General features: G+C 43.7%; 2 protein-coding genes across 4 annotated transcripts in view; both read right to left on the bottom strand.

Moving 5' to 3' along the window:
- Positions 1-2,835, bottom strand: part of LOC121568737 (histone lysine acetyltransferase CREBBP-like) — an 89,443-nt gene extending 86,608 nt beyond the window's left edge. For all 3 annotated transcript variants that reach the window (XM_045214658.1, XM_045214659.1, XM_045214657.1), the window contains exon 1: positions 1,993-2,835. In XM_045214658.1, coding sequence (XP_045070593.1) covers positions 1,993-2,080 — 88 coding nt within the window. In that variant the 5' untranslated portion in view covers positions 2,081-2,835. The remainder of the gene's footprint in view (positions 1-1,992) is intronic.
- Positions 2,836-7,291: 4,456 nt separating this feature from the next.
- The window catches only part of LOC121570729 (adenylate cyclase type 9-like), an 82,749-nt gene continuing 72,411 nt past the window's right edge, over positions 7,292-17,629 (bottom strand). The window contains exons 3-10 of the mRNA XM_045214650.1: positions 14,951-15,061; positions 14,277-14,548; positions 13,416-13,518; positions 12,224-12,438; positions 11,729-11,888; positions 11,487-11,629; positions 11,113-11,136; positions 7,292-10,912 (exon numbers count right to left, since the gene is read on the bottom strand). Coding sequence (XP_045070585.1) covers positions 9,181-10,912; positions 11,113-11,136; positions 11,487-11,629; positions 11,729-11,888; positions 12,224-12,438; positions 13,416-13,518; positions 14,277-14,548; positions 14,951-15,061 — 2,760 coding nt within the window. The 3' untranslated portion in view covers positions 7,292-9,180. The remainder of the gene's footprint in view (positions 10,913-11,112; positions 11,137-11,486; positions 11,630-11,728; positions 11,889-12,223; positions 12,439-13,415; positions 13,519-14,276; positions 14,549-14,950; positions 15,062-17,629) is intronic.

Genomic DNA, 17,629 nt, shown 5'->3' on the forward strand with positions numbered 1-17,629 from the left:
AAATTATTCCGGCAGAAAATCCAATGTTCTGGGTGAAATAGCAACTGTGGCTAATAGCAAGTAGCTAGTTAGCTGGCTAGCTAGTTTCAACTGGAGATTCTAGATAAAAGGTAAGTCAATAATAGAATCCGTTCCACATTGAGTGAGGCGGGTTGCAGGAAAGTATATTTTGTAGAAGGATGAACAGTCTGATAGGAAAATATGTACGAAAAATACAAAAAAAACAGGGTATTTACAGGCTATTTACAGACACACGACAAAAACAGGACTGCACTACTACGCCATCTATAGGTCAAGCCCTATTGGTCAAGTGCATGTGATGCATACATGTGTCACGTAAAGAGAGCAGGGGTTGAGGGAATAGGGAATGTTTTTCCTAAACAAAATGGGGGATTTCGGTAACAGAACTTTTCAGTCAGAAATGTCTAATTGTGTTGCAGCTTCAGCAACACCGACAGCACGATAAACACTGCTGATGTTCTGTGGTGGTCGCTACAGCAGGGAGGAGAGAGACAACAGGTGCTAGTCAGTCACTCGAGCAGCAAGTCTGAGCCCGGCCCGGCAGAATCAAATCAATTGCGGTCGGACTCCCTCTAGTCATGTGTGTGTCTTAATTATTTAATCAAACAGTGCGCTTAAATCAGACAAGCTCAGTGCATATCGTGGATTTTATTAAAACACATAGGATGTGGAAAGATACGTTTTAAAATGTAAACCAATCGATTGGTCGAAAGAACAGATGACTATTGTCAACCAAGATTTTTAGTCAGGGACTGCCCTAATTGTTCTATTCGGTGTTATTACAGCATACAACTCACATAATGCATAGTCAAATAAATTATCGAAACCAAAATCGAAAACTGTGATTATTTTTTTATAATTTAACCGAACCCGAAGTCAAAAAGCACTAATCGCTCAGCACTAGTGTGTGGAGGGAGGGGGTGGTGCAGCCGCCACTGCAATATAACACAATGTTAACCATAAAATATGACAGGTTATTAAATACCCATGTTAAACGATATGTTGGCTGGCTGCTGCTAGCGATGTGAGGCCAGGATAAGTTGTTGTGCAGGTTTTGGAGTGTTTGGGTGGGTACAGTGTGGTGGTAGACCCTGAGACTAGGTTTAGGCATAACGTTCTTCTCTCTCTGATGGAAACCAACCAAGGCAGCGCTGTTTTAGAGTTTTGTTATGGTCTGGGAGGCTAGGTTTATGAGCGCAGGAGACCTGTGAGCCAGAGTGCAAAGCTGATATCCCATTGTCCATAAACTTCACTGCAGGGCCCCTATTCAAGGACAGCGCCCAAGACATTCCTATCAGTTTCACTCTGTACATTTATATAATCTTACCTTCAAGTTCATGTTGACACTTCTGTTCACTGTGCTCAGACAATAGCCTTATACCGGTAGGTTAACAAGTGTCCGTGTTGAAATGAACCGAATTCAACAGGTAGCAGCCCACTGTACTAGCTCGTTCAACAAAATTCCTGACGTTGTTCTTTTCTTTTGAACAGATGCGGCGGCTATATCACAAATGTCGTCTGCGATCCGACAGCTGCTCCAGCTCACACTCCACCGCAATGACATTATCGGGCACATAGGAGTAACAAGTTTTCAGAGGCGTAGCCAGCAAATGGAGAAGGAGCGACAGACATCAGCACATGGTGCAATACCAACACGGCCAGTAGGCTGGCTTTACTACCAAGGCATATGGGCAAGTCGAGAAGAGAGCAGCGGGGGTTGGTTACTAGAGACTGTAGATTCAGTGACAGTCGGGTGTGACAATTTGCTACCACGAGCAACTACACTGCAAAGCTCGAGAGTTGACAAATGAAAGTTCCAGGTGAGGAACATTGTGCACGAGCGAACGCAGTCAACACCAGACAAAACATAAAAATACAGTTTTCATTATCACTCAAATAACTCATGCATAGTTAGCATAAATGTACTTTATCAATAGACTGATGACAAAATAGGCCCTACTTAGTGCTTACCTGGACCATCTGACGCTGAAAGAGCAGGTGAATTGAGTTTCGGTCGTTTTGCGTTGGGAGGTCCGACGTCCAGCAAATTGTCAGCCATTCTGATCCGTAAGAATGATCACTAAATAATGATGCAAAATGAAATCCGACTCCTTCCAGCTCGAAAAATGTACTGACAACAATCTTTTTTCTTACTCACACACCACGTATCGGGGTATTTAACCAGCTAGCTGACAAGCTAGAAAAATGCTTGCACTAGTCAGCCGAGTAGAATGTTTCAAAATAAAGGCAACAGCGCCACGCTTCGCCGGTGACAATCACCCCATGATAATCCAACACCCAACACCCACATAATTATCGTTAATAATTATGCCCAAACAATATTTCAGTTCACGACAAATAAATTAAAATAGTAGCAAAAAAAGTCTATAGTGTGGATTCAAGTCCCTTTCTCCATAAATCCCTAGATAGGTATCTTTAAATAAGCACCTTTTCCCGGTCCAAATGAACAGCCTTAAATTCCATTTTCGCCTCCAATAAAGACAAGAAATTTCCAAAAATATTTTGTATGCGCCGATTTATTTTTCTCGATACTGTCCCCCGATAAATACATAGTCTCGGAACGGAGATACCGAGAAGCGGCGCTCGCTGAAGGGGAAATCAAATATACGAGGGGCTCTCTAGACGACAAAAACCGATCCAATCCTCGTTTTTTCTCAATAATTATCTTCGAAGGAATAAAGACTTCGATTTTCTGCAGAATAAAGCCGTTTCAGCACGGTCTAAATGGCTCGTTTCGGTCTAAAAAAGAATGCTCTCCCGAAATCCTGATTCTGAGCCGCGTCAAGATGGCGGCTGTTGATTCCTCCGATACAAAAAGTTTTTTTCTTTCTAGCTAGACTATGGGGGGGAGGGGCTGTGCAATCACGCCCTACGCAAACCTATGCCCTGCCGTGCGTCATGTGGACGTACATCAACTAGCCTCTAGGGGTGGAATAACCCCCAAAATTAAGGAGCTGTCAAAGCACTTTCTAACCTAAAGTGTTCAGAACAATGTACAAGTGAGCAGTTATTGTGTTTTTTTTACTTCCGAAATGCTTGATAATTACAGCCCCCGTATACATTGTGTATTATGCTCACCAAGTCTCATAAGACCATTTTGGGGCCCTTCACCCTTGTCCATCCATCTAGTAAGCTACATTTGTATCAACTTCAGGAGCCAAGCAACGGAAGTTTACATGTCAATTGTAAATGTGCAAAATCATCAAGAGTTACATCAATAGTTGTAATAATGGGTAAATATCAACCAATGCAAACAGAACCATCAAAACAAATCTCAGAAAAAAATCACTTTATTCTTTTTTTTTCTTTTTTTACCTTCATTTGCGGACCCCTCCAAAAATGCAGCGTGCTATAGGCTGTACAAAAGACAGTCGAAGGGAGGCCAAAGATCTACCAGCCGCAATTGTACAGTAGGCGTATATGAAACAGGGTCTGAAAACATGAACAGAAATCTAGCAGTGTGATTTTACCTTGCAGTGTGTTGATGATGTAGCCTGGTCCCAGATCTGTTGCACTGTCTAGTCAACTCCTATGGTCATTGTTTGCTGTTACATTGACCATAGGAGCTGCCAACAGCACAAACCAATCTGAGACCGACCAGGCTACTCATGGAGGAATACCATTGGATCCCTTAGGAAGGAGAGATCTGTAGCCTAGGCCTATATAGAAGTAGTGGTGGCAGGAAAATGTCCTTATAGGTCCTTGTCAGCGTCCCGTGTGACTCAGTTGGTAGAGCATGGTGCTTGCAACGCCAAGTTGTAGGTTCGATTCCCACGGGGGACCAGTATGGGAAAAAAAGTATGAAAAAGGTATGCACTCACTACTGTAAGTCGCTCTGGATCAGAGCGTCTGCTAAATGACAAAAATGGAAATAAATTGACAATTTCAGGCAGCACACAATCCTAGGGCTACTGGGGTTAGTTAGCGCATCCCTCTCCCACAATCATACAGTTACACAAACGTTCATACAGGTAGGTACATATACTGTACATGCAGGCAAACATGACATTTGGACATAATTGCAACAATGTTCTAACATTTATCTAACCTTCCATGTATTCCTCAACCCTTCAACAATGGCACCTGTGTAAATAATATTAAATGCATATGTACATACATACATATCATACTAGTGAGTATAGAAACAACCCATCATCAATGTGCATAAGACAGAGCAAATGAAGACAGGAATGTAAGGCAAAACATACACCAAATCAATGATGACACTCTTTGGCATCAAAACTAGTCCCAATGTGCCATTCTGTTAGTTCACAACATTTCAATCCCATTGTCAATCTATGAAGTCCTTTTTGCAGTGAAGGCAAGTTAGTACAACAAAAAAAACTAAGCTTTTTTGAAGTAGGGAGCCCAATACCTTTTTCACACTACTGAGCCCAACCAAGCTGTACTGCGCTGGTCCGGTAACACATCCACCACAGTTGCAGTGTGGAAAGAAAATAGAGCCATCATCACACTACGCAGTGGTGGAAAAGTACTCAAATTGTCATACTTGAGTAAAAGTAAAGATACCTTAATAGAAAATTACTCAAGTAAAAGTGAGTCACCCAATAAAATACTACTTGAGTAAAAGTCTAAAAGTATTTGGTTTTAAATATACTTAAGTATTAAAAGTAAATGGAATTGCTAAAATGTCCTTAAGTATCAAAAGTATTCAAATTCCTTATTTTAAGCAAACCAGACCGCACAATTTTCTTGGTTTTTTACATTTACAGCTAGCCAGAGGCACACTCCAACACTCAACACATAATTTACAAACGAAGCATGTGTGTTTAGTGAGTCCGCCAGATCAGAGGCAGTAGGGATGACCAGGGATGTTCTCTTGATAAGTTTGTGAATTGGACCATTTTCCTGTCAAAATGTAACGAGTACTTTTGGATGTCAGGGAAAATGTATGGAGTAAAAAGTACATTCTTTTCTTTAGGAATGTAGTGAAGTAAAAGTAAAAGTTGGCAAAATAGTTTAAATAGTAAAGTACATATACCCAAAAAAACTACTTAAGTAGTACTTTAAAGTATTTTTACTTAAGTACTTTACACCACTGACAGTACGGTTCGGACTGAATCAGGCATAAGATTTGGGCTCCAACACCTCTGAGAGTTAGCCTTAAATGAAACTATTTATTTCCCTTTGTTTTCTAAAGAACAGTACTTATCCAGCATCAACACGATAAAACACCAGGAATCCATAGGTTGATAAGCAGAGTTTCTCAAAGGCAGTAAGAGAAGCTGTAGCTAATATTGCGTTCTATCTTCCTTTCATGTGTCCAAGACCTCAATTATGCAGTTTCCCCTTCCTTGGGACATTTAGCAAGATAACACTGTGTGAAGTTTATTATTTCAACTGATTGTTCCGATATGTCCCTTTATTGTAATCAATGGAATTTGGTTAGGTTACAACAAGGGTTGTGTGCTCATAATCGGCAAGAATACATTTAACCTTTTGAAAACAATGCCGTTTGTAGATTAATGCACTTAAAATGGGCCTAGCCCCATTCAAGCAATTCTACACAGCACAATAATATCCAGCCAAACAAAGTAAAACTACATTTTTTGTTATTCCCTGTTTTTAAATCCACGTCAAAACAAATAAGTGGCAGCTGTGTACCAAAAAGTGGCAATGAACTGCAATATTGAGTTTCACACTCATATCAGTGAATCTAAATGTTGGAAACAATTGCTCAGCAGATTATGTAGTAGAAAAGGCACATGTCAAATTCAAATAAAAAGTGAAAAGAACTTGGATGAGAAAAATATGAAAAACATGTAAGCACTACACATGTAAAAAAGTTCCAAACATTTGTATTCAAGGAGGTTTGAGAAATAAAACGTGGCAATCTTAATGAAATGATATCAGAGTTGATTTAAAGAGGATTTTCCTATGACTGAAAATGCACTACTAGCAAACTCTTGCAGTACACACAAGGAACCTGTAGTAAAACAAATTATGGCACTACAAAAGAGAAAGTTAAGTGCTGAAAGTTGAAAGATGCACTTAAAACCCAAATGATTGCTAGGATATCCTGAGTATCTCTATCTTTACTAAACTAAAACATGTTGGTTTGGAGTCTTTTACCATTAACATTTACTTCCCAAGTTATAGTCCTAATTCAGAAAGCTTTGATATTGTACCTTTGAGGTTTCAAAGTATGTCTGAGGTCACAAATAATATAAGACATTTCCATCCCCAGTTTTTATGTGAGTAAAGTCATACCGCATAATAAATAAAAAATCACGACATTTGTGATGGAAACAGGAAGTTTCGGTACAATTTTATAAATTGCCGAAAGATAATTTGTTCGTTCGACGTGGTGTGATCTTTCTGTGTTGGTAAAATAAAACATTATGCGAGGTAAATATTCATATAATAACCATCATATCGAAGTAAACCATGAGTCACGCGATGATATACAGTTTATTAGGCTACACATGAAATAGACAAACTTATGATGAACTTCACAGGGTGATGAAAGTGCACAGTGAGCTTGATGCTCCTTTCCAATAAATATTGAGGGTCTGATTCTGGTGACATGTTGATCGATGCTTGACTGCAATTTAAAATATATACATTTTCTCGCTCTTATCCATAATAATCTCATTATGTAGACTAGCCTACCCACACTGTATCTGCGATCTGTTGGCTAGAGCGCACGTGCCAAGACCAGAGTAGGCACATTTGCTATTTTACCCAACAGTTTTTGTAACAAAACTATTGGTAGAGTTGAAAATGCAATGGAAACACATTGAACTTTAGATTTTTATTCGGTACATGAAAACTTAAGTGAAAAAGTACATTTTGTGTGCACTATGTCATCACGCACTGATTTTTATCCGCAACAAATCAATTTGGTGGAAACACACCACTGGTGGGAAAATGCGCATATTTCCTTTATGCAGATTTCAGAATATTTGCATGAAAATCTCTCACCAATTGGATGGAAACCTAGTCGTAGCATTACTTGTTTTGTTCTTTCCCCCGAGCACCCAAGCCCTTTTACTAAAACAGAGAGACAGTGACAGGGATGATTAGACTTGCAGTTGGAGGATATGCACTGTACAGTTTACCATACTCAATTCTCTCAAGAAAGGGTCTGATAAAACAATGCATACAGTACATATTTTAAAAAAAAGTATAAAAAACAAAAAACTACGAGATCTCAACTTCGACAAATCAAACACACAAAACAAATAGGAAAATATGTAGCACTGACTGAACATGCACACTTTACATGTTTATTATATGTTGCTTACATGACACATGTTAGAAACTTCCCTCATTATCCAGGATCTGATTTGGCAGGAATGCCGTAACAAGAGGAATCGGGTGCATTCCCTTGCATGTAATTCTAAATAGCCAGACGGTAGAGTAATAGGAGTGGGGCATGGCAATAGCAGATCAAGTCCTATTTGAAGGTCAATATACCTATCTACCATTCCGTTAAACTGGATCACTCAACAACAGCCAGAAATAAATCTCTGTTAACGGTCCGTCACAAGAGACTACTCAAGATTAGCCTGGTCCCAGATCTGTTGTGCTCTTGCCTATTCCACATGATATGTACGTGACGCACGTGTAACATGTAACAATTTTAGCAGATTGTTAACTGTATTGTAAGCAAGCCAGTACGTTCTATAGAAACCACCTATTAGGAGGCCTACCTAGAGGTGTGCACTTCAAACCTCCACAACAGTAGCCTAACAACAGATTGCATTCCTGTAAAAGACTAGGAAGAGGTTATGGCACATGAACCAACCTGTGGTGCTAAAATGTAGCTTTATAGACTTGCAGCACTAATGTGCAGTTGAAGCTAATTAATTATATGTTAAAGAGTTAGGGTTGAGTCCTAATTTAAACATTTTCACTTAGTCATGCATCGATGTCAATGGGAGACTTTGACTTAAAACAGACTTAAGTGGGAGTTAGGATTCTGCCCTAATTTATATTACCAAGGTCTCGTTGAGGGCTTGAGGCTGGTATGACAGAGGTCCTTACTTTTAACCAGGGCCGGGAGAAAAGATACCACATCAGCAAGAGGGATTTCATTATTTCTTGATCACACTCCCGACCTTCTTAGTCATCCCACGGTTTCATCTGTTTCAGAATGACAACTTACAGCCACCTCTCCACATGAGGCCGTGGACGGCAGTTATTACTGTAGTGTAGCGCACGAACACAAGCACACAGTCAGGCCTTCCGACTGATGTTCTAGATGTTGTTGTGGGTTTGTCTGAGAGCGTTGTGCGAGGCCTGTGCTTTTCTTAGACAATTTAAAGTGATTCACTGTGAAAAGACGACTCCATCTTGCTTCCCTTTGTAACCCATCATTCACTCTTCACTGTGGCATTCCTTATTGCGCTGATTCTTGTAAACTCCTTAACTACAGTAACAAAAACAATGTCATAGCTACACAGAGCAAAGACAACTATAACAAACTGACAGAAACCAAGCTTTTGCCTTAAAATGTACATAAGGTTCACAGTTTTGTAGTATAGAAGTCTTTCCCAGTTTTCTTTTCCCTTTATTGTTTCTTCCTCTTTCATTGTCCAGATCAGCTTGGTCTACACATTATTTTGTGCTAAAGGCACTTAATCAAAAAACATTACAAAAACAAAGGCAGGGGGAAAAAAAAGAAGAAAAAAACCACACCAAAAAGAAAGACTAAAGATGTTAGTGAGAATCAAGTAGATCATGGGAGGCTATGGGTTTCTATAGCAACATAAGTTCAGTAATAGCGCCCGTCGTACTTTCCACATCTTCTTATTCACTCTTACTGTGATCCATACAGTGCCCACCAGAGACATCGGTTGTGTTCAGTGGGCATGAACCGGAAGAAAACAGACGTAGTATCTGAACTTGTTAAAAAAGAAATGCTCATTTTCACTTACAGTTGCAAGAAGTTTTACAAAAGGTGTGCCCTAATGAACACGACCCTGGAGAAGAATTGACAACAGAGGAGCCAGAAACTGGTTTCTTGCAGTCTGCCATTTTGGTGCTTCCTCCTGTATGCCTTCTCGTCACATATGCTTGTTCCATAATAAGCTTAAACTGGCAGGAACGCAAGAAAGACCGTACTTAAAGGGCTGAAGGCTAATGCAAAAAGCTATCGCAGACATAACAGTCTTAGAGTTTCGTTAGCTCGCCAATAATGTCATCATCGTCCTTCTCCACTTTCTCTTTTTCCACCTCCTTCCGTGACTCAGTTGCTGTGGCATTCTGAGGGGAGAGAGGCTGGAGGGAGGCAGGCGCCACAGGTTTTGGTTGTTGGAGGACGTTTGTTGGAGGAGCTCCAGCTAGACTAGTGACGGGCAGATTTGGTTGTTGGACTTTGGTTGAAGGAGCTTCACCTTTATTAGTGATGGGCAGATTTGGTTGTTGGACTGTCAAAAGAGCTCCAGTTAGACTAGTGACGGGCAGATTTGATTCTTGGACGTTGGTTGAAGGAGCTTCACCTTTATTAGTGATGGGAAGAATTGGTTGTTGGACATTTGTCGATGTTTGAGGAGCACCTGCTAGACTAGTGATGGGCATATTTGGTTGTTGGACTTTTGTGGAAGGAGATCCACCTAAACTAATGATGGGCAGAGTGGGTTGTTGGACTTTCAAAGTAGCTCCAGCTTGACTAGTGATAGGCAGGGAGGCTAGACCAACGTAGGACGAGGAGGAGGAGGAGCGTCTGGCTGTGATGGTCTCTGTAGTAGTAGGGCTACAGTAGTATTGTTCCCGGCTGTCTGGCCTATCTCCAGCCTCCACCATCCCCCTCTCAGGCCGCAGCAGACCCGTGGACACCCTAGGGCTGTGCGAGGGACTGGTGGTACTGGGTACACCAGCCATGGAGCTAGGCACCATATTAGAGAGCTCATCCGTTGGCGAGCGCCCGATACTCCCGTCCACCTGCACCCGGATCTCTGGCGATACGGAGAGCAGGTACTGAGGCACGGGGGCACCGCTGTCCGCACTCTTGGGGAACAGAAAGGTCTTCATTTGACCTTTGCCCTTGACATTGACTGTGCCGCGGTAGTCGAAGTTGTAGTCCATGGCACTGAGCGCGCAGTAGCTCTCCTCGCTCACCTGCACGCGGCACTCCACGCCCGTGGTGTCCATGCGACTGGCGATGTTCACCGTGTCGCCCCAGATGTCGTAGAGCAGCTTAGTGGTTCCGATCACCCCCGCGGTCAAAGGACCATGGTTGAACCCAATGCGCAACTTGAACTTGAAGCCCAGCATGTTCTTGTTGAAGTCGTCCACCACGCGCATCATCTCCAGTGCGAAGTCAAACAGCGCCCGCAGGTGGCCGTGCGGGTGCGGCGCCTCGGCGCACTGCTGCGCGTTCAGCCCGGCCGCCGCCATGTACGTGGCGCCGATGGTCTTGATCTTCTCGATGTTGTTGAAGGGCGGCTCGCGAAGCAGCTCATCAAAGTCACCGATGAGCTCGTTGAGCACGCGGTAGCACTCCTTGCCGCCCTCGTAACTCTCCTCGTAGAACTCGCTAAAGTTCACGATACTGGCAAAAATCACGCCAACGTTACCATGGTTTTTGGAGTAACTCTGGGTCACTTTGAGCTGCTCTGCCACGTGGATGGGGATGATGTTCCTAAGCAACCAATCGGCTTGGTCCCTCATGTTCTGGATCTTGATGCGGTGCTGGTCGGCCTCCACGTTGCCATGGTAATGGAGGCGGTAGCTGACCTCGAACTCGCGATTGAGGAACCAGACGAGCAGCAAAAGCAGGAAGAAGGCCACTCCCACCTCGGGGCCCAGCAGGTCCTGGGGGCGGGGCACGGGGTCAGCGGCGGGCTCAGGCTGACCATGCACAACACTGCTGTGGTTACTGTTGTTGGTGGCGTCACCAGACCTGGAGGAGAGAGAAAGGGAGGGAGAAACAAGGAAGGAGAGAAGAAAGGAGGGATGGAGAGATGGAAGGAGGGATGGCGAAAAAGAGAGGGAAGAAGTTAAGGAAAAGAGATATATTTAAAATCTGAGAATACAGCATGGCCATCCAATGATACATTGTGAATGCATCAATAGTTGTATAGGTAACTTCATTCTACTCACCAAAATAACATACTGTTGGCAGAACTGGAAGACAGAGGAGACAAAAACATGGGACACGGTCGGATGAGATTAATTGAGTTCACAACAAATTAAATTACACAGTGTCAGCACAAAGGATGACATTGTGGTAATATTGTATACAATATCCTATCGAACCTCAGTGAGTGCATTGGTAGTGGATTAAATGGGCAATATACAAATTTGAGGGTGGTTACATTTCTCCAGCCCCGTTCCTCAGTTGTTTCCCAAAACAGTGACAGGGTGTCCGTGTTGTTATTGTTTGAACTGCAGATGCCCCTTTAAGGTCCTTTCCGACCAACAAAAAGGGCCATAAATGTGTTAAAAAAGATCTAATTCATTATAATGTGTCTGACCTGCAGGGTGGGCTGAAGAGCAGGACGAGCAGCACCATTCCCACCACGGTAGCCATGGCCGAGCGCATCCAGCAGCTCAGCTGGCAGAAGTTACAGTACTGGATGATGGCAATGATCACTGCACAGCAGGTGAGCATGGTGAACTGGGAGACACAGATAGAGACACAGGAAGGAACAATCGTTAGCATTGTCAAACTCTGGAGGAAATGACCGGGGCAAATTAACAGAATAGACACGCTCACCTGTATGGAGAGGTGCATGTCACAGGTGACGTGTGAGAAGACGGACACAGTGGGCAGGGACACCAGCACGGCCCCTATCAGGTGACGGGGGACCCAGCCAGAGATGGCTCTCAGCAGGGTCCTAGTGCAGCTCATCACGCTGTCCAGGTAGAAGGCCATCCTGGGAGAGGAGGAGAGGAGGTTAGCTCAGAGAGGGCTGATAGACAGTATGTGTACAGTAATCCAACCCCATTGAAAAACTGACTAATAGCCTCCCCTTTTCCCCCCCATCTTCAAACCTCACCCCCCTTAGTTCTCTCCCTTTCACCATCCTCCCCCTCTTCCTCTCCTCCCCAGTTCCTCCCCACCCCTCATATCCCTCTCCTCATCCCCTTTCCTCTCTTCTCCCTCCTCCTTCCATCCCTCCCAACTTCTTCCCCCTTTTCCCTCCTCCTCCTCCTCCTCCTCCTCCCCATCCCCCTCTCCACCTCTCCTTCTCTCCCCCACCAGTCTTACCGTATAGACAGCACCATCGCCAGGGCCTCCAGCAGGGCGGCCACAGCAGCCAGGGCGAGGGCCGGGGCAGGCAGGGGGGCCTTAGGGAGGGAGAGCAGGGGCCGGAGGAGGCAGGCCAGGGAGAGGGCCAGGAACACAGAGCAGCACAGGACCATGTCCAGGAAAGAGCTGAAGGTAGGACTGGCAAAGGTCTGCACCGCCGCCTGGGTCTCCACCTGGGGACGGGAGGGAATAGAAGAGAATAAATACTTTGTCATTTTTCAATGGAAATTGATTGATTTGCTGTCACAATAGCCAACCTCATACACACACAAAGACACACAAGGCTGGGAGCAGCACAGCGTTAGCCGCAGAGCACTGCCAGAGCAATTGTAGGAGTTAAGTGCCTTGCTAAAGGCACAATGGCAATGAATGGTACCTGGGTCCGATTGCAAAGAGTAAAGAAATAAAGAGAGGGAAGGATTGGAAAGGGTAAAAGAGAGAGAGCAAAGGAAAGGAACAGATGATAAGAAAAATAACAAAGGTTGCGGGAGAGAATAGAGAAGCATGAGGAATGGAAGTCTTAAAAAAACTCTTGTTGTGATTAAGTCGTAAGTATGAAACTGAATTGGCCTCCTGTAGCTCAGTTGGTAGAGCATGGCACTTGCATCGCCAGGGTTGTGGGTTCGATTCCCACGGGGGGCCAGTATAAAAAATTTATGCACTCACTAACTGTAAGTCGCTCTGGATAAGAGCGTCTGCTAAATGACTAAAATGTAAATATAAACTAAACATTATCCAGACGTGAAGTTGAACATGCAGTTCCCCCACTTTATCAGCAGAGGGCTTCACAAACCAAGAGGACATTCCTATTGAGGTCCTGCAGTGATTTCCCTGCCTTTGCCGCAGTCCTGACAGGCCATACATAGTGCAGTGCTTACAGGTTACTCAGAGAACACACACACAGAGAGCTAGACAGACATGAAGAAAAGCAGGGTGAAACGGATAGGGAGTCAGAGGGACAGACAAGAAAAGACAAACCAGGTCTAGTCTAGTAGACAGAGAGAAGTAGTGAGACATTAGAAAGACAAAATAAGAGGAATAGAGACAGACAGACAGAGTAATAGATAGGGGACAGACAGACCAAAGAAGGGGGGGAATTGTTGACAGGGAGAGGCAGATAGCGAGAGAGACAGAAAAGAGGGATACACACCTCTTCCTGGTAGCTGGTCCTGTAGGCAGACTCCAGGGTTCTGTCCAGGAAGGTGTGGCTCAGCTTGTTGATGGGAGGCTTGAAGAAGTAGTCCTTCATCAGACTGGGAGATGGACAGATCAACAGACGTCAGTCAGTCAGTGTAGAGAAGACAGACTCGGGGGAGAGAGTTACACCAACCTATCATACCACCAGGGCCGTCCGTGTTCATTAGGCACCAAACGATTTGCAATGGAAAATGAAAATGAGCTTTTCTTATTGGACAAGTCCAGATAGTCCGTCACCTGTATCATGTCTGTTTTTGTCCGTTTGGTGCTTAATGAACACGACCCAGGGGCTTATTCAGTGGGCAGAAGCGTAAGGATCACTACAAACAAAATAGCATGGAGCAGATCATACCGCAGTGTTTGTTCTATATAGGATTGCAAAACTCTGGTAACTTTCTCTAAATTCCATTAAAAAAATATATATATATATATATATTTTTATCCCAGTTGGAGAATTGCCAGAATCAGGGGGGAATAAGCAGGAAATCCAGATTTCTGGAAAATTGGGAATTTTAGGGAAAGCTATGGAATTTTTGGAACCTTAGTTCTATAGTGTACATTGTAAATAGACACACTGTACCAAAACAGACATCGATTCCACATGAAAGATACGTGTGGGTCTACTTCTTACATAACAGTTCTACCTTCAGCGTTCAGAATCTTATCCTTGGATTTCCTTAGCCTGGTTTCAGATCTATTTGTGCTATCCTGCCAACTCCCCAAAAAGCTCCACCAGATCCATCAAGCCCGGTTTCAGATCAGTTTGTGTGATCTGGGACCAGGCTAACATCCATCCATCCATCCATCCATCCACCTGTCCTCCTTGATAACATCCACAAAGTGAGCGTCGCTCCTCTCTCTGAAGTTCTTGGAGCGCAGGGGGATGAGGGCAGAGTGGTCCATGCCCATCCCCATGGCCCCTCCACCCCACTTCTTCTCCTTCTCCTGTAGCATCTCACTCAGGGACGTCTGGCTGTTGGTCAGGGGATCCTCCAGCCTGGGGCTCAGCAGACCGTTCAGGGCCTTGGGGCTGCGGCCAACGGGGCCTACAGGGGCCTGGGAGGGACATTTGAGAGATGAGGTGTCCTGGTGGAGTTGAGAGGAGAGAAGCTGGTGAGAAGCTGTGTGATGTTGATTGATTGTGTGTGTGTGTGTGCGTGCGTATTGAAACGAAGAGAGGAGAGTGAGAAGTGTTAGACCTGAGGTCTTGGATAAGAGTGATTAATGACATAGTTAGTGAAGCCAAATTATTCAAAACATTTCCGTTTGGCTAGGTTCTATAAAGTGATGTCAGGCTTGTTCTTGTCATGTCATTCCATCATGTATAGTATAGCGATATAAATATGACTTAAGAAATACAATGTGATAACACTAGCCTATTTTGATAAACTGGGGTTAGATTTAAGTGAAGTCAGGTTGGGATTAGTAAAGGTCACAGCCAGGTTCAAAGGTCAAACGTTCACTAGAGTGAGGTAAGGTGAGGCAAACCTTGCTGCGATTGGTCGTGTGGTCGTCATGGCAACCGTTCTGCACCATGCCCTCCTCCAGAACCTGATCCTCCTCTGGTACTACAGCCACACTGCAGGAGAGACAGGGAGACTGGAGAGAAGGAGAGAGCGAAAGAGAGGGATTTGTCTATTTATATCATTTATATAGTTTTTCAATCCAAGTATTGACAAATTCTCATACTGTAGTTTACACACAGCCCATTCACTCTTGTGTTGTGTGTGGTTGGTGTGCTTAGCCTAAGTATTGATTGGGTGCATCAACCACACACACACACACACAAAAACACACAAAACCATTTTATTTTTCTTAATTCACTAACACGCAAACATTATTTTTTTCACAGATGCCCACACACTCTTACACTCTCTCTCTCTCTCTCTCTCTCTCACACACACACACACACACACACTTCGATTTCTATATTTGCTTGTTAACCTCCACTCTACCCAAATTATATACAGATATATATATATACACACATTTATGATATGAGATCACTAGCAATTCGTTCCTGGAATATCCAGGGCTTGTACTCTTCTAGCTTAGGTCTTAAAACCACAAACCCAGATATTCTTAACAATACCAAAGTCTTGACATAATAATGATTCTAGAAACATGGTGTCATAGATACTCAATGTCCTCCAGGCTATAGGGAAATGTTACTTCCATCATTCAAACATAAAAACATAAAACAGAGCAGTAACTCGGGAGGATTGATCATATGGTATAAACGGGACCTTTCACTAAACCAGATCAAAAAGGGTAACACCCACATTTGGTTCAAACTCAACAAAAGCACAATCATTACTAATAATTATATATAGACACATATATACAGTGGGGAAAAAAAGTATTTAGTCAGCCACCAATTGTGCAAGTTCTCCCACTTAAAAAGATGAGAGAGGCCTGTAATTTTCATCATAGGTACACGTCAACTATGACAGACAAAATGAGAATTTTTTTTCCAGAAAATCACATTGTAGGATTTTTTATGAATTTATTTGCAAATCATGGTGGAAAATAAGTATTTGGTCAATAACAAAAGTTTCTCAATACTTTGTTATATACATTTTACATTTACATTTTAGTCATTTAGCAGACGCTCTTATCCAGAGCGACTTACAGTTAGTGAGTGCATACATTATTATTTTTTTTTGTTAAAAAAATTCATACTGGCCCCCTGTGGGACACGAACCCACAACCCTGGCGCTGCAAACGCCATGCTCTACCAACTGAGCTACATCCCTGCCGGCCATTCCCTCCCATACCCTGGACCAATTGTGCGCCGCCCCATGGGTCTCCCGGTCGCGGCCGGCTACGACAGAGCCTGGATTCGAACCAGGATCTCTAGTGGCACAGCTAGCACTGCGATGCAGTGCCTTAGACCACTGCGCCACTCGGGAGACATATATACCCTTTGTTGGCAATGACACAGGTCAAACGTTTTCTGTAAGTCTTCACAAGGTTTTCACACACTGTTGCTGGTATTTTGGCCCATTCCTCCGTGCAGATCTCCTCTAGAGCAGTGATGTTTTGGGGCTGTTGCTGGGCAACACGGACTTTCAACTCCCTCCAAAGATTTTCTATGGGGTTGAGATCTGGAGACTGGCTAGGCCACTCCAGGACCTTGAAATGCTTCTTACGAAGCCACTCCTTCGTTGCCCGGGCGGTGTGTTTGGGATCATTGTCATGCTGAAAGACCCAGCCACGTTTCATCTTCAATGCCCTTGCTGATGGAAGGAGGTTTTCACTCAAAATCTCACGATACATGGCCCCATTCATTCTTTCCTTTACACGGATCAGTCGTCCTGGTCCCTTTGCAGAAAAACAGCCCCAAAGCATGATGTTTCCACCCCCATGCTTCACAGTAGGTATGGTGTTCTTTGGATGCAACTCAGCATTCTTTGTCCTCCAAACACGACGAGTTGAGTTTTTACCCAAAAGTTATATTTTGGTTTCATCTGACCATATGACATTCTCCCAATCCTCTTCTGGATCATCCAAATGCACTCTAGCAAACTTCAGACGGGCCTGGACATGTACTGGCTTAAGCAGGGGGACACGTCTGGCACTACAGGATTTGAGTCCCTGGCGGCGTAGTGTGTTACTGATGGTAGGCTTTGTTACTTTGGTCCCAGCTCCCCGTGTGGTTCTGGGATTTTTGCTCACCGTTCTTGTGATCATTTTGACCCCACGGGGTGAGATCTTGCGTGAAGCCCCAGATCGAGGGAGATTATCAGTGGTCTTGTATGTCTTCCATTTCCTAATAATTGCTCCCACAGTTGATTTCTTCAAACCAAGCTGCTTACCTATTGCAGATTCAGTCTTCCCAGCCTGGTGCAGGTCTACAATTTTGTTTCTGGTGTCCTTTGACAGCTCTTTGGTCTTGGCCATAGTGGAGTTTGGAGTGTGACTGTTTGAGGTTGTGGACAGGTGTCTTTTATACTGATAACAAGTTCAAACAGGTGCCATTAATACAGGTAACGAGTGGAGGACAGAGGAGCCTCTTAAAGAAGAAGTTACAGGTCTGTGAGAGCCAGAAATCTTGCTTGTTTGTAGGTGACCAAATACTTATTTTCCACCATAATTTGCAAATAAATTCATAAAAAATCCTACAATGTGATTTTCTGGATTTGATTTTTCTCAATTTGTCTGTCA

This window comes from Coregonus clupeaformis, unplaced genomic scaffold, assembly GCF_020615455.1.
Source record: "Coregonus clupeaformis isolate EN_2021a unplaced genomic scaffold, ASM2061545v1 scaf0293, whole genome shotgun sequence".
Classification (NCBI taxonomy): Eukaryota; Metazoa; Chordata; class Actinopteri; order Salmoniformes; family Salmonidae; genus Coregonus; species Coregonus clupeaformis.